Source organism: Procambarus clarkii, chromosome 32 (genome assembly GCF_040958095.1).
Source record: "Procambarus clarkii isolate CNS0578487 chromosome 32, FALCON_Pclarkii_2.0, whole genome shotgun sequence".
NCBI classification, from domain to species: domain Eukaryota; kingdom Metazoa; phylum Arthropoda; class Malacostraca; order Decapoda; family Cambaridae; genus Procambarus; species Procambarus clarkii.
This window is the reverse complement of record NC_091181.1, coordinates 13,208,091-13,235,339: the sequence shown is the minus strand read 5'-3', so window position 1 is coordinate 13,235,339 and position 27,249 is coordinate 13,208,091. Positions and strand designations below refer to the sequence as shown.

The 27,249-nt window shown below is 37.7% G+C and overlaps 1 protein-coding gene across 1 annotated transcript in view; it reads left to right on the top strand.

Annotated features, from left to right (window-relative positions):
* Positions 1-22,145, top strand: part of LOC123759266 (probable glutamate receptor) — a 223,400-nt gene extending 201,255 nt beyond the window's left edge. Inside the window, exons 11-14 of the mRNA XM_069334761.1 lie at positions 7,696-7,876; positions 20,452-20,551; positions 21,283-21,412; positions 21,571-22,145. Coding sequence (XP_069190862.1) covers positions 7,696-7,876; positions 20,452-20,551; positions 21,283-21,412; positions 21,571-21,663 — 504 coding nt within the window. The 3' untranslated portion in view covers positions 21,664-22,145. The remainder of the gene's footprint in view (positions 1-7,695; positions 7,877-20,451; positions 20,552-21,282; positions 21,413-21,570) is intronic.
* The last annotated feature ends 5,104 nt before the right edge of the window (positions 22,146-27,249 follow it).

The window sequence follows — 27,249 nt, the reverse complement described above, 5'->3', positions numbered from 1 at the left end:
GCCGGTTGATCTGATCTCAGGACGAATTTCATTACCTCATAACTTCTGCAATTTAGTGACGTCAAAAGAGGAATTGGATGAAAAAGTATTTCCCAATATTCAAACCAATTATAAGAATCACGATTGGCTGAGTGAACGAGGTATTCTTGTGGCCAAGAACAAAACGTCTACGACCTTAACAATATTATTCAGCCTAACATACAAAGCGAGGCAGTCACATACAAGTCCGTCGACACTGTTGAGTTAGCAGATGAAGCGGTTAATTATCAAACAGAATTTTTGAATTCCCTCTATCTGCCAGGGTTACCATCATACGTATGGCAATTGAAAATCGGCTTGCTAATTTATCATGTTGCAAAATACCGACCAGCGAAAACTTTGCAACGCCACGCGCCTTGCAGTAAAAAAAATAATCAGCGATGTCGTAGAATCTTGACAGGACCTTTCAAAGGTAAAGATGTCCTCATTTCTCGCATTCCTGTCATTCTAACAGATATTCCATTTCAATTTAAGAGATTGTAATTTACAATTACACGATTGGTGTTTGGAATCACCATCAACAAAGCTCAGGGCCAATCTTTAGAATTGTGCAGTTTATATCTGGACACGGATTGCTTCTCATATGGACAATTATATGTTGCGTGTTCTAGAGTCGGCAACTCAGACAATCTCTATATCTCCACAGACAATGGACCAACAAAAAATATTGTATACCCACAAGCATTATGATATTAAACATATTAGAAACGTGCGCTTTCTCTTCTTTCTTTCCCATATAACAAGACTGAGCCACAGCAACGCGTGGCGGGTACTGCTAGTATATAAATAAAAATGAAAATGTTCGTTTGTTCAAAATCGCCAATCTCCAAAAGTTCTTTGCCGATTGCTTTGAAATTTTCACACAATATTCCATTCGCGTCCGGCCAGGTTTTTATATTCATACTATATAGATATCACGTATGTGACGGTAAAAAACGTGTTTTTTTCTGAAGAACAGTGTTTTTCATGTATTTTTTACGTGAGGGAAATCTAAGAAACCTCTTTACCGATTGCTTTGAAATTTTGACACAACGTTGCATTCGAATAGGCGAGTCTTTATATATATTTACTATATACATGCTTCACCTGTGACAGGAATAAACATGCTTTTTTTGAAAAGCATTGCCATCTGTTGGACGTAAGAGCAACATACGCTGTAATCTTCGAAAGTTCTTCACTGATTGCTTTGAAATTTTGACACAATGTGGCATTCGAATAGGTGCATCTTGTTTATGTGCCTACTATATAGATACCACACCTGTGACAGTTGCGTTTCTTCAAAAACATGCGTTTTTGAAGAACAGCGCCATCTGTTGCACATAATAGCAACATGCACGCTATACTAAATATGTCACAAATTTCATTTCATTGTTTCTGATTGCATTGATAAATTGAATTTTCATAGATTTTGATTTATTTTCATTTTGATTTAATTATTTTGTGTGAAATGCATTGGAATTGAGCTGTGTTTTTTATCATACTTTGCATTTCATAAATATAAATTTAGATGCCACACCTGTGACAGGTAAAACTATGCTTTTCTTGAAAAACAGCGCCATCTGTTGCAAGTAAGAGCAACACACATGCTATACTAATTATGTTACAATTCCATTTCAATGTTTCTGGTTGCATTGATAAATTGAATTTTCATAGATTTTTATTTTTTTTCATTTTGATTTAATTATTTTGTGTGAATTGCATTGGAATTGAACTGTGTTGTTGATCATACCGTTCATTTTGTGAGCATAGTATATTTTAAATTTTTTTCATGTTTTCATTTCATTTTTTAACTGTTTTTCTTATATTTCAGTGATGGGAACATCAGATCACTTGATGTTCCCAATTTTCTGATGGGAACATCAGACCATTTGGGAAGGCATCGGACAAGGGAGTGGGGAATGGTGGGGATGACGAGGGGAAGTAGGTGAGAGATGGTGGGGAGGACGAGGGGCCAAGGGAGGGGTAATGGCGGGGAAGGACGAGGGGACGGGGGAGTTTGGAATGGGGGGACGAGGGGATGTTGGAATGGAGAATGGTGGGGAGGACAAAAGGGCAGGGGAGTGAGGCAAGGTGGGAAGGAAGAGGGGATGGTGGCGTGGGGAGGACGAGGGGATGGTGGAGTGGGGATGGTTGTGGGGCTGAGGAGACGGATGAGAAGGGAAAGGTAGGGAGGACTGGGGGACAAGGAAGGTTGCTGTGGCTCAGCAACGCACATGCATTGCTGAGCCACAGCAACGCGTGGCCGGGTACTGCTAGTTGATACAACCCTTGAGATTTAGTACGGTTCTTTTCCCGCAGTGATTAATATATATTATATCGGCCTTGCCAACAAGTGTCTAGGGGTAAAGAAAAAACACTGCATAAAATGGGAAAACAGTGTATCTACGCTAAGGGTGACAAACATAACAATGAAATGGTAAATATAATAGCCAGAAATATTCTTTAGCATGCAATAATATAAATAAAAATCCTTAATGAGCAATATCACCAGCACATGAATTATTAATTGGGATAATACACAATCATCTAACCAGAGAATTAACCGAGTATTAGCTAAAATAACAATAACCACTGACTTAACTAAAAAAACATATCTCCTCTCGATCAAAGCTGCCAAGCCTCTGACCAAGCGTCTGTTCCCAGGGCAAGCATCCTACCACAATATCAACTAAACATCCACATAAACTATTGTGGAAATTCTACTAACAAAATGTAGTACTAATATTCAAATCATTATTAATCTTAATAGTATTTAATACTGTTACATTGCTCAATATAATTTACTGGCAAACAATAATCAGAATTAATCAAGGTTGAACTATAACCACTCGCATGACATCAAGTTCCCACACTGGCCACATCCAAATATGGTCATCCCCCCACACGGAGAAACCAACATGAATAAACTTGCAAAAAGCCTCGTACAATATAATGCAACTCAGGCACACTACAGCATGCAACACAAATTAACATACCATATTCTATCCCCATACAACTGGATACTATATTAATTATAGAACAAGACAATAAAGTATATAAGCATCAAGTGTAACGTTAGAATCCTAGTAAGATTTGTAACATTAGTATATATATATATATATATATATATATATATATATATATATATATATATATATATATATATATATATATATATATATGTCGTACCTAGTAGCCAGAACGCACTTCTATGACTACTATGCAAGGCCCGATTTGCCTAATAAGCCAAGTTTTCATGAATTAATTGTTTTTCGACTACCTAACCTACCTAACCTAACCTAACCTAACTTTTTCCGCTACCTAACCTAACCTAACCTATAAAGATAGGTTAGGTTAGGTTAGGTAGGGTTGGTTAGGTTCGGTCATATATCTACGTTAATTTTAACTCCAATAAAAAAAAAATTGACCTCTTACATAAGGAAATGGGTAGTTTTATCATTTCATAAGAAAAAAAATATAGAAAATATATTAATTCAGGAAAACTTGGCTTATTAGGCAAATCGGGCCTTGCATAGTAGGCTGAGAAGTGCGTTCTGGCTACTAGGTACGACATATATATATATATATATATATATATATGTCGTACCTAGTAGCCAGAACGCACTTCTCAGCCTACTATGCAAGGCCCGATTTGCCTAATAAGCCAAGTTTTCATGAATTAATTGTTTTTCGACTACCTAACCTACCTAACCTAACCTAACCTAACTTTTTCGGCTACCTAACCAATCCTAACCTATAAAGATAGGTTAGGTTAGGTTAGGTAGGGTTGGTTAGGTTCGGTCATATATCTACGTTAATTTTAACTCCAATAAAATAAAATTGACCTCATACATAATGAAATGGGTAGCTTTATCATTTCATAAGAAAAAAATTAGAAAAAATATATTAATTCAGGAAAACTTGGCTTATTAGGCAAATCGGGCCTTGAATAGTAGGCCAAAAAGTGAGTTCTGGCTACTAGGTACGACATATATATATATATATATATATATATATATATATATATATATGTCGTACCTAGTAGCCAGAATGCACTTCTCGGCCTATTATGCAAGGCCCGATTTGCCTAATAAGTCAAGTTTTCCTGAATTAATATATTTTCTCTAATTTTTTTCTTATGAAATGATAAAGCTACCCATTTCATTATGTCTGAGGTCAATTTTTTTTTAGTGGAGTTAAAATTAACGTAGATATATGACCGAACCTAACCAACCCTACCTAACCTAACCTAACCTATCTTTATATGTTAGGTTAGGTTAGGTAGCCGAAAAAGTTAGGTTAGGTTAGGTTAGGTAGGTTAGGTAGTCGAAAAACAATTAATTCAGGAAAACTTGGCTTATTAGGCAAATTGGGCCTTGCATAGTAGGCTGAAAAGTGCATTCTGGCTACTAGGTACGACATATATATATATATATATATATATATATATATATATATATATATATATATATATATATATATATATATATATATATATATATATATATATGTCGTACCTAATAGCCAGAACGCACTTCTCAGCCTACTATGCAAGGCCCGATTTGCCTAATAAGCCATGTTTTCCTTTATTAATATATTTTCTCTAATTTTTTTCTTATGAAATGATAAAGCTACACATTTCATTACGTATGAGGTCAATTTTTTTATTGGAGTTAAAATTACCGTAGATATATGACCGAACCTAACCAACCCTACCTAACCTAACCTAACCTATCTTTATAGGTTAGGTTAGGTTAGGTAGCCGAAAAAGTTAGGTTAGGTTAGGTAGGTTAGGTAGTCGAAAAACAATTAATTTATGAAAACTTGGCTTATTAGGCAAATCGGGCCTTGCATAGTAGGCTGAGAAGTGCGTTCTGGCTATTAGGTACGACATATATATATATATATATATATATATATATATATATATATATATATATATATATATATATATATATATATATATATATATATATATATATATGTCGTACCTAATAGCCAGAACGCACTTCTCGCCCTACTATACAAGGCCCGATTTGCCTAATAAGCCAAGTTTTCCTGAATTAATATATTTTCTCTAATTTTTTGCTTATGAAATGATAAAGCTACCCATTTCATTATGTATGAGGTCAATTTTTTTTATTGGAGTTAAAATTAACTTAGATATATGACCGAACCTAACCAACCCGACCTAACCTAACCTAACCTATCTTTATAGGTTAGGTTAGGTTAGGTACCCGAAAAAGTTAGGTTAGGTTAGGTTAGGTAGGTTAGGTAGTCGAAAAACAATTAATTCATGAAAACTTGGCCTATTAGGCAAATCGGGCCTTGCATAGTAGGCTGAGAAGTGCGTTCTGGCTACTAGGTACGACATATATATATATATATATATATATATATATATATATATATATATATATATATATATATATATATATATATATATATATATATATATATATATATATATATATATATATTTAGGGGGACCACCACTGGTTTAATTAAAGGGACCCACATCCTCGAAGAAGAAAATAAATAGTGTTCAGAGAAGACCTTGTGGATTCTCGCTGAATACTTTAATCTTTTCCTCTCCTACCACCCCTATTATTTTTTTTTATTTGATTTTATTGCAATGCTACAGTTTACAGACACACTTATATAACAATATACCAATCAGTGTTCGAAGACCTCGTCCAGCTCCTCGGGGGGTCGGGTGCATATCCAAGATACAGCACGCATTTCCCCTCTGAACAGCGACACTGAGGCGCAGGAACCTTAGGAAATACACCTTATATATATAATATATATATATATATATATATATATATATATATATATATATATATATATATATATATATATATATATATATATATATATATATATATATATATATATATATATATATATTGTTGTATTTAATAATTATCACTCTTCCTATTACTTGATCATGAAGGGGGCCGGCCTCGGGTGAAAAGGGGTTGTGACGGTCCTTGTCTGGAACCCGTAGGTGCGGGACAGGGACGTCCACCTCCCGAGGGTCGTGCGGCCCAGGCTCTGCTTCAGGAGGCTGGGTCGTTCATACTCTTGCTGGGGTGGTTCTTCTCCGGCCCCAACCAGGTCGCTGTACCCTTCTTCACCACCTTCGAGGTCAACCACGGAACTCACAGTTCCTGCGACGGCGCTGGAACCAATCTTATTGGCGTATGCCTTTCCATAATAGACTTTCAGCGCCGTGGAGAGGGGGGCCCCTGCTGCCTGGGTAACAGCTTCTCCCTCGAATCAACCTACCCTGGCTTTGCGCCCTGGTGAGGCCACTCCAGCCCGACACCCAGAGCGCAACTCTATAGTCTCCTGAGACTAATGGATGCCTACTAACTATATATATATATATATATATATATGTGTGTGTGTGTGTGTGTGTGTGTGTGTGTGTGTGTGTGTGTGTGTGTGTGTGTGTGTGTGTGTGTGTGTGTGTGTGTGTGTGAGTGTGTGTGTGAGTGTGTGTGTGTGTGTGTGTTTGGGTGTGTATGTAAGTATATATGTGTGAGAGGGTTTGTTAGGTCCCAAAGTCAATAAATAATTAACAACTCTAATATCCGTCCAGGATTCAAACTTGCATTAACAGGGAGCACCCCACTTGCTTAGTACTGATCCTTAGTACTAGTAGTACTAATGCTAGTAGATAGTACTTGCTTAGTACTCCAACAGTGATTGTTATAACCTACCTCTATGCATAGAGGTAAGGTTCATGTGCCTTGCAGTCATAAATAATTAATAAATGCGGCTTTGCCAATATTAATTGTCTAGGGATAAAATAAACTACTTCTTCACAAACACATTAATATAATTCATGAAGGGATTACAAAGAACAAACAATTAACATGAAACTCAAGTACTAGGTATCTCCAGAAATATTCAAAGACAATGAGGTGAAATAACACCTAATAATCACTGATCACTTGATTTATCTATACATGAATAGTTGGGTATGCCAACAATGATCTAACCAGATAATTAGCTGTGTAACTAAACCATAAACAGGCACCAAATGATGATATACTAAACATGACCTTTGTAACTAAACCATAAACAGGCACTTATCAAAAAAATACAGGTCCAACCTAATCAACTCCACCCACGCTACTGGCTTGCTAGACGCCGATCAGGCGTGGCGTCTACAAGACCCTCATGAATATGCTCAGATACTCTGTTAGCTGGGAGTAATGCTGACCAACAATACTATAAATAACAGTAAATACATTTATCTCTAATAAGGTGTAGTTTAAAAAATGTACATACAATAACAATGAATAATTACAGGTGTTTAATCATGACACTAAGTAGGTACAATGCGCGCATCAGTGAAGAGTCCATATATGGGCATTGCCCCCACGAGACGCCACGGTCTCCACTCACATGAATAAACCCACAATATCATCCAAGATATATACCATACAAGCATACGACAGCATGCTACTGTTAACCCAAACAATATACTCAAGAAAACAGTAGGATGTAATGTTAACCTCCAAATAACTAAGGAATGAAATAAGTAATAGTAATGCTTATCTTGATAAATGTCTGAATCGAGTATTATTAATTTGTAACAGTGATACATTTATATGAATGTGATTATAATTTTACTTTTTATTCCCTTCTTCATTCTGTAAGACTTCAAATAGTGGCATATTGCATGATATCGCTGAGTTGAAGAATATACATCGCATCAAATTAATTAAACTGGGAGAATTAGAAGTGAGTTTTAACACGCTTGTCCGGAGAGGTCGGCACGTTCTTGTTGTAGAAAATACACTGGCCAATGGTATGATGGGTCGAGACTTCTCTGAAAAAGGTTTGTATAAATTTTACTTTGTAAAAAACTCAGAGGTTTGATATATATGTTGTAAATGCTTTAATGTTATTAATGCCTTATATGTTGTTATTTTGATACCATTGATGCATGTTTCCTATGCTTTTCGTAATAAAATTCATAAATAATAATTTGTCAGATTTTTTTAAGAAACTTCCACATACTAAGGAAATCATGGAAGAAATTATTGTCACATGATGTCATTATGAAATGGAAAATATGAATTACATGATCAGAAACATGGAACACTGATATTCGATACTTAATCGGGTACCGGAGAGTGGTGAGGTTTATCCTTGCTGAGGCCACACACATCCTCCCAAGACTACCATCAACACATCTTTCCCTCCCAGTCTTCTTACATTACTTTAACCGCTTTACAGCACTATATTTACATCCCTACAATCACGTTCACTATGCATTATCGTGATCATTGTAGCCATCTTCATTACACTATCTACATAGTGCCAAGGATGCAATTTTGTCATCTGAATATGCATTTTGCATTGCAGTACCTGAATACAAGAGCATATTTACAATCAGTAGTCATTGGACTTAAGGCAGAACATTACATATGCATCAACATTGTGAAGGGGGCGTCATAGTAGCTTTGTAGCCCCCAATCTCTGGAGCTTCTACCTCTCCATGGAGAAGGTGTCGGGAGTTATACTACCCTCCAAGTCTGGCCTCTGACAATGCTTGACTTCTGATAACTTGGTCCAACACGTTGTTGATTTGAGAGGCTCACAGGTTCACATATTCATTACAACAAGGTTGGTCTAGCACGTCTTACGGGATATAATGTAATTGCTTCTTTGAGAAGACCAACTTTGTTACGGCAATATTTCTCATGCTTACCAGAGAAGTAATGAACAGCTGTGGACCTTAAATGTTCAAGCAGTTCTCTCTGATTTTGCCTATAACACCTCTACTCCTCACTGGTTCTGTTCTGCATTTCCGACCATATCTTTCACACCAGTGTGCTTTAATTATACTGGGCAAGTTTGGGATCTGCCTTCTAGTATCATTGTATATTATTTGACCCCTCTCTCGTCTCCATTCCAGAGAGTATATTTTGTGGGTCTTAAAAAGGTCCCAACAATTTAGGTGCTTCATCGTGTCAGTTTTTTACTTTTTTGTTCTTTGTATTTCTTCTGTGTTATAAATCTTCCCTACTTTTAAAGGGGAAGTAAGTCCTGAGCATTATTTAAGGCAGGACAGCACCAGTGATTTGAAAACTGGGCGGATACTGGATTTGACTATCATTTTCCTTGGTGACGCTCTATTGCTGTGTATGTTCACTACATGTCAGGTCGTTAAGCATCATAATTCCCAGATCTCGTACATATTGTTTTTCATCTATGAGGAGATTTGATTGTCTTATACCAAGTATTCCGTTTAAGTTTCATTTCTACCATATCTAAGCACTATGGTAAAATTGTAAATTATTGTATTAATATTGTAAAACATGTCATTTTCCATTGCCCAGGTTGAAGACATTATTAATATAGGGTTGTAGTTTTTCATTGTCTTCAACAAAAGTAATTTTCATGCTTATTTTTGTATCGTCTGCAAAAGATGACATGAAGCTGTGATTTGAATTTTCTTTTATATTTGATATGAAAATGAGAAGAAACAGTGGTTCTAGAACTGCGCACTGAGGTACATGGCTTTTTACTGAGCTTGTACTTGATTTTATTTGATTAACTGCTAATCTTTGCATTCTGTTTGACAATTTATTTTTAAATCCAGCTCCCTACTTTACCTATTATTCCTACTGATCAATTACCATTGCAAAGTTTGTGAATGCAACATCTGGTTTTTGCTTATCTTATAATATATCCGTGATTTTGTCATAGTGGTTGAGTAATTGCGAAATAAAGAGTATCTTCCTGCTATAAATCCATGTTGACCTGTATTGAGAAGTTCATTGTTCTCCATAAAAATTGCGATTTGGTTCCTATTCACTCATTAAATTTGTTGTATTATGCATGATGCTAGCATAACTGGTCTATAGATTTTAGCAAAAGTTTTACAATCTCCCTCATGCAGTGAAGCTATATCTGCTGATTTAAGCACTTCTGGTATCTCACCTGTATTCAAGTTCTTTCTCCATATTACACTGACCGTTCGTGCTACTAGTACTTTACATTTCGTTATGAATGTTTTATTCTAGGTGTCCGGACCCAGGGCTGAGTGCGTGGGCATCTTGTCAAGTTTCTCTTTCCAAATCTGCTGAGCACGTGTTAATATTAGCTATATTTTCTTGCGTTTAGATATTGTTCATAAAGAAGCTGTCCGGATTTTCAACTTTCATGTTGTTTATTCCAGCCGATCATTAAAACACAGGTTCACAACGCATTCCGTCTTCTTAACAGAGCGTCGCCATTTGACACATACTTTATCCGAAGCCAAAAACTGTCGTACTCGAAAATGGTAGCGACTCACAAAATTGACATACTGCCTCGTTTTTTATTTTGGGACCTCTGGTATGTTAGTAGAGAGCACATAAGTACGACAGCGTTTTGACGTTGGTAAACCTTAGGAGGATGGGCTTCACAACGTTTAAGTCAAATACTGACTACAAAAACTCTGCATAAGTCTGTATTTCGACTTACAGTCCAGCTTTTAATGTTGAAGGTTATGACTCGAAACGTAGTTCGCTCACTTTTAGCTCGTAGTCTAAAAACTCTCTAAATCAACTGACCAAAACACCTTTCATAACGTGACCAAGACTTAACAATATATAAACTCCCAGTATATAGTAATATTGATTTACATTTCAGAAAAAAACTTTGTTTTTATACTGTATGGAAGATTCATTCTGTCAGTTGGTTGTTTGTTGAGTAAGTAAAAAACTGCACTAACTTAGTAAAAACTGTCATTATTTGACTTATTCCTTGGGCTGAAAAATGGGTTGGTTTAATTGGGTGCTAAACATTGCTTCATTCTGCAGGCGATGAGTCACAATAACGTGGCTGAAGTATGTTGACCAGACCACACACTAGAAGTTGAAGGGACGACGACGTTTCGGTCCGTCCTGGACCATTCTCAAGTCGATTGTGATGAGGAGATTGATGAAGATTAAGCCACCCAAGAGGTGGCACGGGTATGAATAGCCCGTAAGTGGTGGCCCTTTCGAGCCATTACCAGTATCAAAAGATGATACTGGAGATCTGTGGAGGCGCAACTGCACCCTGCGTGACGGGGGATGTCTCCCGGACCAAATGGTGACCAAATGGTGTGATGAGGAGGTAGGGACAGGCAATAAATAGGCAAGAGAGAGCTGAGGAGGAAAGTAAGGTATAGGGGATAGTAGTAGTAATGGGAACTGCAGAAGGCCTATTGGCCCATACGAGGCAGCTCCTATTATAACCACCGAAGGAGATACCCGCCAAACACACACCGAAACTACGACGTTGGTACAACGTTCGAACAAGTTTTAACGCCACCTAACCAGTTATAACAACCAATATAGCAAGTTGTAACAACGTTCTAATACGTCATAAACACGTTAAGCCAAGATGTAACAACTTTATTACAAGTTGTAACAAGCGGAAAATAGAGACAGTTTCGGTTTGTGTTTCCAGGGTAGTAATAGGAATAAGAAGAGGATAGCAAGGGAGCGTAGGAGAAGACAATGAACAGAAAAAGGGAGAAAAGAGAAAGAAAAGAAAAGAGAAAGAAAGATAAATGGAAGGGTTAAGCTTATGTTAAGTCACGTTTGTTAGAAAGATTAGAGCATTTGAGTATATACTGTGAGAGGGAAGAGTCCACAGCAACAAAGCCAGGACTCAAGTTCATGTTGGGTACATTGTGTATAAGAGCCGATTCTACAAGACGGCGTCTGTGTAGAGTAGAGGCAGGAAAGATTATTTTGGAGGAAGACCAATCAATGGGATGATTAGAATCCCTCACATGGCAGAAGAGAGCATTGTTAGTGTCTGCAGATTTAACACTTCTCTTGTGTTCTTCAAGTCTGTCATTCAGTGTACGGCCAGTTTCGCCAAAGTATTGGAGAGGGCAAGATGAACAGGAAATAGAATAGACACCAGCAGCATTAGAAGCAGGAGGAGCAGTGTGAACTAGATTGCTACGAAGTGTGTTAGTTTGTCGAAAGGCGAGTTTAATGTCAAGAGGACGAAAGGTATTGGTAAAAGTTTTGAGTTCAGATATGAAGGGAAGGCATAGTACAGTGCTACTAGTGTTGGAAGCAGGTTTAGGATGAAAGAAATTTCGTTTAGCTTGAGAGTAGGCACAGTTGATGAAATGTAAAGGATAACCAAGGCGAGAGAATGATTTGTAGATAAAGGCAATTTCAGAATCAAGAAACTGAGGGTCACTGATGCGTAGAGCGCGGAGGAAGAGAGAGACGAGGACACTTTTCTTAACAGAAGGAGGATGGTAGGAAAAGAAGTGAATGTACATGCCACTATGCATGGGTTTACGGTAGACAGAGAAAGAGAACCCAGACACAGACCTGTGAACATGAACTTCAAGAAAAGGAAGGAGGGAATTAGATTCCCACTCAACTTTGAAATGGATAGAAGGAGTCAGATTGTTAAGAGAGGCGAGGAAAGGCTGGAAAAGATTAAGGTCATGAGGCCATAAAGCAAAAATGTCATCAACATAGCGAAGCCAGAGAGAGGGACGAGTATCAATAGAAGGAAGAAGAACAGTTTCGAAGTATTCCATGTAGAAATTAGCAAGAACAGGGGAGAGAGGGGAACCCATAGCGACACCGAAAGTTTGAGTGTAATATTTACCGTTGAAAGAGAAAGAGTTAGATTCAACACAGAGTCTAATGAGATCGAGGAAAACGTCAGTGGGAAGTGGAAGAGGAAGGAGGCCCTCTGACGCCTTCTGTCTAAGGAAAGAGAGAACGTCATCGAGCGGAACATTAGTGAACAGAGTGTCGACATCAAGACTAAGCATCTTACAAGAGGGTTGCAGGCGCAGACTTTCTATGAAGTCCTGAGAGTGACGAAGGTGGGCAGGGGAAAAAGTGCCAAGGTAAGGTGTCAGGGTTTTAGCGAGCCAAGAGGCAAGAGGATAGCTGACAGAGCCCCGTGAAGAAATGATAGGACGAAGAGGAACACCAGGTTTATGAGTCTTAGGTAGACCATAGAAATAAGGAAGAGAAGGGCAGATGACACGGAAACGTTTAATGAGATCAAAGTCAGGAGGGCAAAGACTAGAGAGCTGTCTTAGTTTGCGGTTAAAGGAAGTTTTGAGGCGATCCAAAGGGTTAGAAGTCAGAGGAGCATAAGTGCGAGAGTCAGAGAGCAAGACATCTGCTTTTCGGAGGTAGTCCTCACGGTCAAGGAGAACCACCGAATTGCCTTTGTCGGAAGGAAGGATAAGAATAGAATTGTTAGATTTCAGGGAGGCAAGGGCAAGCTGGAAGCGACAAGGAAGGTGGTGATTTTTAGAAAACAAGCTGTCAAGAACGGGGATAAGGGCCCCTGTAAAGGCAGACAGGTCCGAAAGAGTACTAGAGTTAGAATTGACAAACCTGTCAAAGGAACTAATGAGATCAATGCCACAGCGTGGGCCAGGGGAAGTAGCAAAAGACAGACCAAGACCAAGAAGTTCTTGCTGGTGCTTAGAAAGAGAGTAGGACGAAAGGTTGGTAACACAGTCAGAGAGAGTATTTGGCCCAAGGACTGTTGGAGATCAGGCGTTGAAGTTTGTTGTGTAGTGTGGAGGAGTGGTGGGAAGAAACGTCGTCGTCCCTTCAACTTCTAGTGTGTGGTCTGGTCAACATTGCTTCATTCTGGTCTTTCAGTATTTCACTAATTTAATTCTCAGCCAGTGTGTTTGAATTATCAATTATAAGTATAGCTCCAATTCTGATAAAAGTTTTTTTCATTTTGAATATGTGAAAAACATTTTGAATTTTCTTTATCTATTGCATAGCTTTCTATTCTAATTTTTTCAGAATTATGTGATCGCTTCAGTCTCTGGTGTATTTCATTGATCTCCCAGTTCAGATTTCTTTCCATTCTTGTGAAATTGATGTCCGCTTATGCATTTCCGTTATATTTTTTCTTCTTCTGCTGAATCGTCTGCGTTTTCTTTCTAGACCGATTCTTTTCCTGAACTTCTTCAAAAGCACAAGCTTTAAGAAGACTTTGTATGCCTCAACATTCATCTGTTTTATTTCTTGAGGAGTTTTGTTACTCAGAACTGTTTCTCATTGGTGGTTTGCAAGTTCTATATTTATTTTCCCAGGCAATCCTCTTATTATTAAAATTTAATCGATTGAATAGTCTTCTCCTTGTTAATCCTTTTGAGTTAATTACGAGCATTGATGTTATTTTGAACTTCAATGAGTTTGTGGCCTGAGTATGTAGTATCTGAGATTGTAATGTCCTTGATTATTTTTTCAATGTTTGTGAAGATCAGTTTGAGAGTATCTTTGTTCTTAGTCGCCTCTGTTATCTGCTGGTTGAGAGAATCACAGAATTGAATAGTCACAGAGAATGTCACAGAATCTCAATAGTTCTCCGACCTGTTGTTGATTCCTTCAATAACGTTACTGTTTGCTATTCGCAATCTTATTCTGGGTATATTGACGTCTCCAGTAAAAATTATATCAGGTACTTGGTTTGCTAGATTATTAATAAAGCTATTCTTTATTTTGTGTATCCGCTTTGTGCATTCTTTAGCTGTCGCATATTGCGGTTTGAAATTAGTTTTTTTCTACTTTGATTCCAAGTACCTGTACCACCTCATGGGTAGAGTTTAGGAGCTCTCTGCATACCAGTTCTTTTTTATTATGAAGACCTACACCTTCATTTGATCTGTTTACTGTATCACATCTGTATAGATTATAATTTGGGATCCAAATTTCACTATCCATGTAAATTTTTGTATGAGTGTTTGTGGATGCTCCAAATATTGAATTCGACTCTATTAGGAGGTCATTTATGAACTTATCTTTGTTTCTCGATTTTGACTATAGGCCTTATATGTTTGCACATATGTAAGTCTTTACATATTCCATGTTACTTCTGGTAGGTTTTGAGAGTTCACTTAATTAGAATAGTTCATTAATTAGAGACTTACCCTTGTGGGTGGTGTTTCCCTGTGCCCTAACGAATAATCCTAGACACAGAAATAATTAGCCAATAAATCTGAGCTAATAGACAAACCAAACTGTGGCACTTTACTCCTGCGTCAAGCGTTGGCAACAAATAATAATTAATATGATTCACGCTGAGGTCTGGGACTTGCTGGAGTAAACCTCTGTGTTGTGGAAGGGCTGGTTGTAGGCTCAAGGTTCGCCAACAACAACACCCTCACTGGCTGTGTCTTTCATTACAATGGCCACTCTCCTCCCTCCGCTCTGGACACGTCCAGAAACGGCTCGTTTTATTTCGAGAAGAGTGGCTTATTTAGCATATTTGACTACTGACTATTGTTGAATATATAATTAATAACAATAATTTGTTTATCGTGTTACCAGTTCTGAGACTGGAAGATGTTTAGTGTAACATTAGTTAGACACATTTAAGAACGAAGTGTTATTACCTAGTTTTACTCACCAATTTGTGCTTGCGGGGACTGAGCTTTGGCTATTTGGTCCCACCTCTCAACCGTCATTCTACTGGTGTACAGATTCCCGAGCTTCTCGAGCTCTATCATATCTTCATTTGAAACTGTGTATGGAGTCAGCTTCCACCACATCTCTTCCTAGTGCATTTCTTTTACTAACTACTCTGACACTGAAAAAGTTATTTCTAATATCTCTGTGGCTCATTTAGGTAATCAGATTCCACCTGTGTCCCCTTATGCGTGTACCACATGTGTTAAATAATCATCCTTGTCTGCCCTGTCAGTTCCCCTGAGAATTTTGTATGTGGGTGATCATGTCTCCCCGAGCTCTTCTATCTTCCAGCGACGTGAAGTGCAGTAGTCATTTGGTGGACCCTGCCTTCAGTCTATTCTTTCTGGGAGATCATTTACGTATATCAGAACAGAATAGGTCCAAGGACTGATTCCTGTGGGACTCCACTGGTGATTCTTCCCCACTCCGAGACCTCACCCATTACAGTGACTCGTTGTCTTCTGTTGTTTAGGTACTCCCATATCCAGTGGAGTACCTTTCCTTTTCACTCCTTCCTGCATCTCCAGTTTGTGCACTAGTCTCTTATGTGGTACTGTGTCTAAGGCTTTCTAGCAGTCCAGAAATATGCAGTCTTCCCAGCCCTCTCTATCTTGCCTGATTTTTGTTGTCTGATCATAAAATTCAGTAAATCCTGTGAGGCATGATTTTCCATCCCTGAACCCATGCTGATGTCGTGTTACAAAGTTCTTTCGCGCCAGATGTTCCACTAGCTTTTTGCACAATGTTCTCCATCATCTTGCATGGTATGCAAGTTAGGGACGCCTGTAGTTTAGTGCCACCTGTCTATCACCATTCTTGAATATCGGAACATATATATCGGGGTTACTGTCGAATAGTGTGGTGATGATGGTGTCAAACAGTGTGGGGATGAAGCTGTGAAATGGTGTGAGGATGCTGTTGATTAAACGTGTGGGATAATTCTGTAATACCTGAGACTTATCACAAAGGACCTGCAATTGCCTGCGGCACTTGCAACAGTCCACGATGAGTTCCCAGAAGAGCTAACTAGAAGACATCGACATCTCAGTGCCCGAGATAATAACCAGTGGTTATAATCTCCCCCACTATGATATCGAAATCCTATGGTCAGGCGTCGTCCTGCCCAAACGAAGTTCGTTAAAGGGAGTAGTACGTTAGGGGGGGAGGGGGTGTCACTACATCTATAAATTAATAAATGCTGCAAGGCTCAGGGGCACCTCCATCCTTGAAAGAAGTGTAAAAAATTCATTATGAGCAATGAAGTGCAAGTCCCTCAGAGAGTAAAGGAAGTACCTAAGCGAACTTTAGTTGTGGGAGATTCCCAGATAAGGTATTTGGATAGAACGTTTTGTGCTAGAGATAGGGGGAACAGGTTAAGGGTTTGCTATCCTGGAGCTGGTATTGGTGATATTATAAACAGCATGAATGATATTATGGCTGGAAATGGGAACAATCCCGTTATTTGCATTAGCGCGGGAGGAAATAATGTTGGTCGAGTTAGGAGTGAAGAACTGATTCAGAGGTATAAAACAGCCATAGAATTAGTTAGGAGCAAGGGAGGAATCCCGATAATGTGTGGCATTCTTCCAAGAAAGGGAGTGGGAAATGAATGGATGTCGAGGGCACTTGGTGTCAATTGCTGGCTGGAAAGATATTGCAAATCAAATGCAATATCTTTCATAGACAACTGGGAACACTTCTATGGAAGAAATGAAATGTATGCTCGCGATGGGGTGCATCTATCGAGGGCTGGGGATGATGTTGTTGCGAACTAGTTGGAACCAGTGGTTATAGGCGTTTGTTTGGGTTTAAACTGTTAGCAGATAGTGGTATGGGAATTGATTTGGAGGAAATAGATAATAAAAGTATGTGTTTGGGGTAGAAAGAGATTGGCAAAATGATCAGGGAAATTGAAGGGCCTCAAAATAACAATTTGCTTAGGGTATATTACACTAACAGTAGAAGTCTAAGAAATATAATAAACGAATTAAATGCTCTTGTCTGCACAGAAAAAAATAGATATTATCGCGCTTACCGAAACGTGGATGAATGTAAAAAATAGAGAATTATTAGCTGAATATCAAATAAATGGATTTAAACTATTTCACACAGTAAGATATATTAGACGAAGAGGGGGAGTAGCCATATACGTTAGGAACAATTTGAAATGTAGTCTCAAAGAAGGAATCAAAACTGAGCCACACACAGAAACTATTTGGATAGAATTAAACGAAAAAGCAAATAATATTATAAGAGGAGTTATATATAGGTCACCAAATTTAGACAGAATGGAAGCAAAGCATCTATGGGATTAAATATCTAGAGCATCTAGATCTAACAGTATTTATGTCATGGGTGACTTTAATTTTAGTGGAATAAACTGGTTGAACAAAACAGGGAATAGTGAAGCAGAAGATTTTCTAGAATTAATTGACGATTGCTTTCTTACGCAACACATTAAGGAACCAACGCGGGAAAATAATATTTTAGATTTAGTGTTAACTAACAGGGAAAAACAAATTAAGGACATCGAAATAGGAAATGAGCTAGGGAACAGTGATCATAAAGAAATCAGATTTAGCATAGAATGGAATAGATCTGTAGGAGAAAAATCTGTTAAAGTACCTGATTTTCGAAAAGCTAATTTCAATAACCTAAGAAATTTATTGGGTCAAATAGATTGGAAAGTCTTGGGTATGGGGTGTGGGCCGGTATTGGAGCTAGACGTGAACCCAGCGATAGGTGACGTAAAAGGAGTTTTCGATGTGGACTCAAAATATAACCTATTTAAAAATATTCTAAGCGAAGCCCAGGAATGTAGTATACCATATAAATTGAATAGATCGAATACTAATGATCCAAAGTGGATAACAAAGGATCTGAAGAACCTTATTAGTAAAAAGAGAGCGTGGTACAAAAGGATTAAGAATGGGGAAGTCAGTTTAGAACAGGAATTCGTACAACTGGTTAGAAATGTTAAAAAAGAGATAAGGAAAGCAAAAAGAAACTATGAAGTTCGCATAGCAGAGCAAGCAAAGACAAATCCTAAAGGGTTTTTCCAGTTATACCGGACAAAGATTAGGGAGAAGATAGGTCCATTAAAAACTGAGACATGTAAAATAACAGATAATGATGAAGAGATGAGTAGTATTTTTAATAAATATTTGATATCTGTATTTACTAAAGAGGAACTTAACAATATGCCTTCAGCCGAACAAGTCTATGTGGGTGGGGACGAGGACAGGTTGACTAGTTTAACAGTTACCAGGGAGGATGTAATTAAACAAATAGTTAAACTCAAACCAAACAAATCCCCAGGGCCGGATGAAGTGTTTGCCAGGGTGCTTAAAGAATGCAAAGAGGAGCTTTGCGACCCACTGTCTACTATATTTAATAAATCAATAGAGTCACGCAGAGTGCCAGAGTTATGGAAAGTTGCTAATGTGATACCAATTTTTAAGAAAGGAGATAGATCATTTGCGTCAAACTATCGACCAATTAGCCAAACGTCTATTGTGGGAAAGTTACTTGAATCGATAATTGCAAATAAAATTCGTCTTCATCTTGAAAAACACAAATTAATAAATGAGTCGCAACATGGTTTTACAAATGGCCGTTCATGTTTAACAAATTTGCTATCTTTTTATTCCAGCATAGTTGAGGCAGTTGATAGTGGTAAGGATTGTGATGTCGTGTACCTTGACTTTAGCAAATCTTTTGATACAGTGCCACATAAAAGACTGATTATAAAAATTGAGACTCGTGGTATTGGGGGTGCTATATTAAGTTGGATTAGAGCATGGCTATTCCGAAGGAAACAAAGAGTTAATATAAATGGGGTCAAGCCAGAGTGGGATAATGTTGATAGTGAAGTGCCTCAAGGCTCTGTCCTGGGACATCTCTTGTTTATAATATATATAAATGATTTAGATACAGGTTTGAGTATCAACATTTGCAAATTTGCCATTGATACAAAAATCGGTAGGGAAATTAACACAGATGAAGACTCACTATCACTTCAAGTTGATCTAAATAGGGGTTTGAAATGGTCAAAAGATTGGCAGATGCAGATTAATGCTGATAAATATAAAGTTCTGAGGCTAGGTAATGGTGATAGAGTTACAAGATACGAGGTAGATGGTGTTGAGATTGCGAAGTCGGATTGCGAAATTTATCTGAGTTATGACTAGTAAGAATTTAAAAAAAAAAGGATCAATGCTTGAATGTTCGTTATAAGACAAATAGGACAGTGGGATTAATTAATGAAATCGTTAGTAACAAGACACCTGGTGTTTTTCTTCAGCTATATCTTGCTCTGGTTAGGCCCCATTTAGATTATGCAGTTCAGTTTTGGTCGCCATACTATAGAATGCATAAAAATTCACTTGAACGTGTTCAGCGTAGGATGACAAAGTTTTGGTTTTAAATTCTTACTAATCATAACGCCCGGATCCCTTTCACAATCCGACTTCGCAATCTCAACACCATCTAGCTCGTGTCATGTAACTCTAGTTTGTAGTTTGCTTTCTTCAGCAATTAAAATTATACAAATGCTTCATAAAATCCAGGTATTGCTGTCTGCAAAATCGCTTTAAGGTTTTTTCAACTGACCTGGAGAGTTATTCTGCAGTTAATATTGTCTCATATACGTTTATGACCAAAGAGATATTGTGGGACTCAAAATACTACTATGCATTGTACTTTCATGTTTATCAACTCTTTCTATTGAAGTTGATTAGGCCTATATTGAAAAATGAATCGTAAACATAGGCACTTTATATATATATATATATATATATATATATATATATATATATATATATATATATATATATATATATATATATATATATATATATATATATATATATATATATATATATAGTAAATTGTAATTAATTAATTGGGTTCAGGCTATCTCAAGATCTTGTGCTTCCTTCTGCAGGTGAGTGTGACTTTTATCTTGCACGGGAAGAGTTCCTCTCAACGATGTTCTCCATGATCGGCCCCAGAGGCAGTCCTCTGGTGCCCGTCTTCAGCAACAGGTATAATTCTTCATGCATCCGTTTAATGCACATCTAATATTCGTACTGTATGCTCAAGTTTTACTGCCATAAATTCTTTTAATATAATGTTTGTATTACAGTTTTCAAAAATACTCAAAAGGTAAGCTCTGAAAGGAGGATCGGTCATTTGAAGTGGATATTATGCTGGTAATATTGTGAAACCTTCCAAAAATGTTAATTAAAGTAATTCAGAAATTAAGATATTAGAACGTAAAATTTATTAAAAATTAGTTATTTTTTAAACTATAAGTGTAGCACCAAAATTACCCACTATTATTCCTTGCATTTGTATAAATAATTAAGTATATGCTCTCCTATTACTTTAATTTACAATCTGATTATATCAAGTCTGCATAACCTAAACAAACAAAACACTAGATGACAATTGCCATGTATTAACTAGTGTGAAAAAACACCATAAAATACACCCAATTATGAAACTTTATTCAAATATATTTTAACAGTTTTCTGAGGCGGTTGATTTTCTGAGTAAAAAGGAATAAAAACAGGGAAAACATTTGTAAAAGGTACAAATCCACTTTAAAAAGATAATATTTATTTAATTTAATTTCAGTAAAGACTGCTGTCTTTCATCTATAAAATATAACCCGAAGCTAATTCTTGTTGTGATGAATTACATTATTTCAAAAATTATAAATAACATATTTGTTGTGACCCTGACGCTTTTCTATTGCTATTACACCTGCTAGGATCATGAGGATAAATGAAGCCGGGCTTCATAATCAGTGGGTTAAAGAAAAGTCTCCAAATGATTCCTCCTGCTCCTATCAGCCGACCACTGTTGCTATCCAGACTTCACTTTCCATTGTCACAATCAGGGTAACGTGCACCTAATTCAAATTTTTTTTTTCGAGTAAGCTTCCTTAGTTTTATGAGAATATGTATGAGAAAATGCCTATAACACCTAATTCGAGTAAATATAAGTAGCTAAAAATACATAGACAAAGTCCTATTCTCATTCGCTGCTAAATTTTCAGGGCATGTTCCTTGTGTTGGCTTGTGGCCTGGCTCTGGGTCTCCTGGTCCTGGGCACGGAGCTCCTGCACGATTATGCAGCTCGTGGGTCGTAATTCACCTCATCTGTGAATCACCTCATTATAGAGCTCTTGTGCCGTTGTGGAACTCCCGCATGATCAATGAGCTCGTGTATGATAACTTAGCTCACATGTAGCGCCTGAATGTTTACAGAATTAGTGCCTGATCACGAAGCTCCTTTATATCAAGAAGCTCCTGAATTATCATGTACCATCTATATGGCTGATGCTTGAGCTCGTGATGACTATAGTGTTCATGAAGGACCATAGAGCTCCTCCGGGATACTCTTCACTAAGGCGAGAACTTGAGTTACGAGGCCGTCTCCCCCGGCGATATGATCACCGCGCAGCTCTAACTCGGGCAACCTAAAAATTGTCATTTATCACTATTGTCTTACAATAGAACAAATTATTATTGTTTTCTGATTTCTTTCTTATTGTCAGATATATTTAAATGCGTGAAACACTGCTACTGCTGTCAGTAATTTCAGTTTGTTAAGGAATAAATAATTGCAAGATTTTTTTTTTAACTTCCTGATTAACTTAAATATATATATATATATATATATATATATATATATATATATATATATATATATATATATATATATATATATTGAATTTTTTTGTGAGGGTACCACCTCTGGTGCCAATGTGGGGACCCATAGCCTCGGAGAAGAAAATAAAAAGTATTCAGAGCAGACCTTATAGTTTCTCACTGAATAATATAATCTTCTCCTACCACCCCCATTCTTTTGTATGTACACATATATATTTGTTTTATTTGAACTTTGTTACAAAAAAAAAGGAGTTACATATAGGGTACAAAGATGGTTATCATAGGTTGTCGAGTTCCTCCAGCTTCTCAGATGGCGGGAAGGAACCCTGGATGCAGTGCGCATTTCCCTTCTGTAGCGCCACACTGAGGGACTGGAAAAGAAAGCTGGCAGCTCTAGGGCCCCTTGTTGTTTCAATGAGCCTAGAACCCAGTTCCTTCAAAAAACTGGTAGCACTTTTACCCCAGGCGCCGAGTGTCTCAGAAGCAATGGGGACAAAATTGTAGTGGTGATCCAGTTCTCTGTACTTACGGGATTTGGCTGCTTCCCTGTGGGTGGCAGCGCCACCTAGTTGTGCAACACTAAGATCAATGTAGGTGTTAGCCAGGGTTAATACGCATGTGCAGTCCCATACCAACTGCTTGCCATTCTTCCAAGGGTTCACTGTGATACCATCCGGGCGACCAATAAGAGCATCAGAGTTACGGGGAGTTAGGTAACGGGGCTCTCTTTCAGCTGGGCATCCAGCTGTGGTGAGGCTCCTCTTGATGATGTCGTTAACTTCACTGTGCCTCGAGTGCCATCCCCCTGTGCTTTGGCAGAGTAGGCCATGGTGGCCGTACCTGTCAGCCACCACCTCGCCGCAAATACACCTATATCTGGTGTTGATTGGGGCAGCAAGGCGGAGAGCCACAGCAGTTCGGAGGGCGTGTGGTGTGAGACGCGTGCCAGTTGCCGACATTGGGGTTGCTAACAGGAAATCCCCTGCATGTGGGGCTGCTACTGCTGTGAGGCGAGCAATGTCATGTTGTGTTTTTGCAGCACTCAGGCACTCTGCAGCAACTTGGTCTACAATGGGGCCATCCCAGCTGGATTGCTTGTGGGCTTTCGGGGATGGTGGTTGAGATGATGGGCCTGCACGAGAGGCCCACTCTGTGGCACAGCGTGTAAAATTAAGATCATGTACACCTGCCAGCTGATGTAAGTGGCCAGGTAGAATTTCCTTCACAAGGTCGTCGGATGCCGATAATATATATATATAATATAAATATAATTATATATTATATAAATATAATTATATATTATATAAATATAATTATATATTATATATATATCATTATATATTATATATATATATATATATATATATATATATATATATATATATATATATATATATATATATATATATATATATATATATATATATATATATATATATATATATATATATATATATATATATATATATAATTATGACGTACCTAGTAGCCAGAACGCACTTCTCAGCCTGCTATGCAAGGCCCGATTTGCCTAATAAGCCAAGTTTTCATGAATTAATTTTTTTTTCGACTACCTAACCTAACCTAACCTAACTTTTTCGGCCACCTAACCTAACCTAACCTATAAAGATAGGTTAGGTTAGGTTAGGTAGGGTTGGTTAGGTTCGGTCATATATCCACGTTAATTTTAACTCCAATAAAAAAAATTGACCTCATACATAATGAAATGGGTAGCTTTATCATTTCATAAGAAAAAAATTAGAGAAAAAATATTAATTCATGAAAACTTGGCTTATTAGGCAAATCGGGCCTTGCAGAGTAGGCTGAGAAGTGCGTTCTGGCTACTAGGTACGACATATATATATATATATATATATATATATATATATATATATATATATATATATATATATATATATATATATATATATATATATAAACTGTCACGCATAAGGGCATAAACTGTCACGTTATGTCCAGACCGAGTGAGATGGCCCGGAAAGTAGAGTTGGAAATTCTGTTGGACGACATATTCGACCTCGAGACACAAAAGAAGGTCACTACCAAAGATACCTTACAAGCAGAACTTATTGCAGAAGGAGGAAAGAATCGAGGCAATTACAGAAGCACCATACTGTCCCCCCGAGCTCAAAGCGGCAGCTAAAAGCCTTCGTGAGAACAAGGAGATAGTTGTCAGGAGAGGTGACAAGTCGCCAATATATGTCATTCTTAAAAAAGACGAATATCTGGCGAAAATGAACCTCATACTCTCCGACCAAACTAAGTTCCAAAGGGTAACGAAGGACACTACAGCCGAATTAAAAGCAAAGGTCAACAAACTGATCGAAACTGTGAACGCCAAGAAATCCGGACTCCACCTGCCAAAGATCATTGGGGAATATAAACCTGGATATACGTATGGAAATGTCAAGACACACAAGCCTGGAAACCCACTTCGGCCAATCATTAGCCAGATACCCACACCCACGTACAGACTGGCGAAGCGACTCAACGGCCTGCTGACTCCTTATGCTCCTTGCGCCTTTAGCCTGAAGTCTCCAAAGGAATTTGTTGACTTACTGCGGGGTACACGGGCCACAGGGATAAGAGCCTCGTTGGACGTAGAATCGCTGTTTACCAACGTACCTGTGGACGAGACAATCGGAATGATAGCCGACAGAGGGTATCGTGATCCAGCCTGTACTCCTCTTGACATACCAGAAAATATTCTGAGGAAACTACTCCAAGCTTGTACTAAAGACGCACCCTTCTTGAGCCCGGATGGGCACTTGTATAAGCAAGTAGATGGGGTCGCCATGGGTTCTCCCCTAGGTGTCCTGTTTGCAAACTTCTACATGGGTACCATCGAGCAAAAAGTCTTAGTCGACATGAACTTGAAACCGGCCATATACTGCAGGTATGTTGTCGACATTTTTACACAGGTACCTGATGTCAGACATCTGCAGGAGCTGAAGGAGGCATTTGAGCAGAGTTCCGTGCTGCGTTTCACTTACGAGATGGAAAAGGATGGGATGCTGCCCTTTCTAGATGTAACAGTCATGGAAAAGAGCGGAGGTTTCCACACTGCAGTCTACACTAAGGAAACGAGCATAGGAATGTGCCTAAATGCCAACAGCGACTGCCCAGACAGGTACAAGAGGAGTGTTGTTAACGCATATGTCAACCGTGCTCTCAGCCACAGCTCAGAATGGAAGCAAGTCGACGAAGAACTCTGTAGGGTAAGGCAGGTCCTAGTCAACAACGGCTTCTCCAATGGTTTCGTCGAAGACATCATAAGAAGGAAAGTGAAACGCCATGCAACCTCTGAAGAGACAACTAACACAACACCTATACCCCCTATTAGACTATTTTACAGGAACTTCTTTTCCACAGCTCATAAAACGGAGGAAAGGGTCCTGAAAGATATTGTTAATAGAAACGTTATCCCTGCAGACAAAAATCAGAGGATACAACTGACGATTAACTATAAAACCAGAAAAACGGCCAGCCTACTCATGAGAAACTCTCCAAACACAAAGCAGAACGCTTTAAAAGAGACCAACGTCGTCTATGCCTTCAAATGCCCACTTGGGGACTGTAAGTTCCAAAAAAAAACAGTATATAAGCAAGACAACAACATCTCTTTCTAGGCGTTTAACGATGCATAAGCAACAGGGCTCCATTAAGGAACATATAATCTCTTCCCACAACCAAACCATCGCCAGAGAAATCCAAGTAAACAACACAGAAATCATCGATAGATACAGCGATAGCAGACGGCATGACGTTTGCGAGGCACTGCACATTAAGAAGTCAACACCAGCAATCAACAGCCAATTAATGCACAACTATATTCTACCCACCTCAAGACTCCGCTCCAATATAGAAGCATCAAGAAATATGGACCAATAGGCTTTCTACAATCACTTCCATTTCAATACCCATATATATATATATGTATATATATATATATATATATATATATATATATATATATATATATATATATATATATATATATATATATATATATATATATATATATATATATATATATATATATATATAATGTCGTACCTAGTAGCCAGAATGCACTTCTCAGCCTACTATGCAAGGCCCGATTTGCCTAATAAGCCAAGTTTTCATGAATTAATTGTTTTTCGACTACCTAACCTACCTAACATAACCTAACCTAACTTTTTCTGCTACCTAACCTAACCTAACCTATAAAGATAGGTTAGGTTAGGTTAGGTAGGGTTGGTTAGGTTCGGTCATATATCTAAGTTAATTTTAACTCCAATAAAAAAAATTGACCTCATATATAATGAAATGGGTAGCTTTATCATTTCATAAGAAAAAAATTAGAGAAAATATATTAATTCAGCAAAACTTGGCTTATTAGGCAAATCGGGCCTTGCATAGTAGGCTGAGAAGTGCGTTCTGGCTACTAGGTACGACATATATATATATATGTCGTACCTAGTAGCCAGAACTCACTTCTCAGCCTACTATTCAAGGCCCGATTTGCCTAATAAGCCAAGTTTTCCTGAATTAATATATTTACTATAATTTTTTTCTTATGAAATGATAAAGCAACCCTTTTCTCTATGTATGAGGTCAATTTTTTTTTATTGGAGTTAAAATTAACGTAGATATATGACCGAACCTAACCAACCCTACCTAACCTAACCTAACCCATATTTATAGGTAAGGTTAGGTTAGGTAGCCAAAAAAAGCTAGGTTAGGTTAGGTTAGGTAGGTTAGGTAGACGAAAAAACATTAATTCATGAAAACTTGGCTTATTAGGCAAATCGGGCCTTGAATAGTAGGCTGAGAAGTGCGTTCTGGCTATTAGGTACGACATATATATATATATATATATATATATATATATATATATATATATATATATATATATATATATATATATATATATATATATATATATATGTCGTACCTAGTAGCCAGAACTCACTTTTTGGCCTACTATTCAAGGCCCGATTTGCCTAATAAGCCAAGTTTTCCTGAATTAATATATTTTTTCTAATTTTTTTCTTATGAAA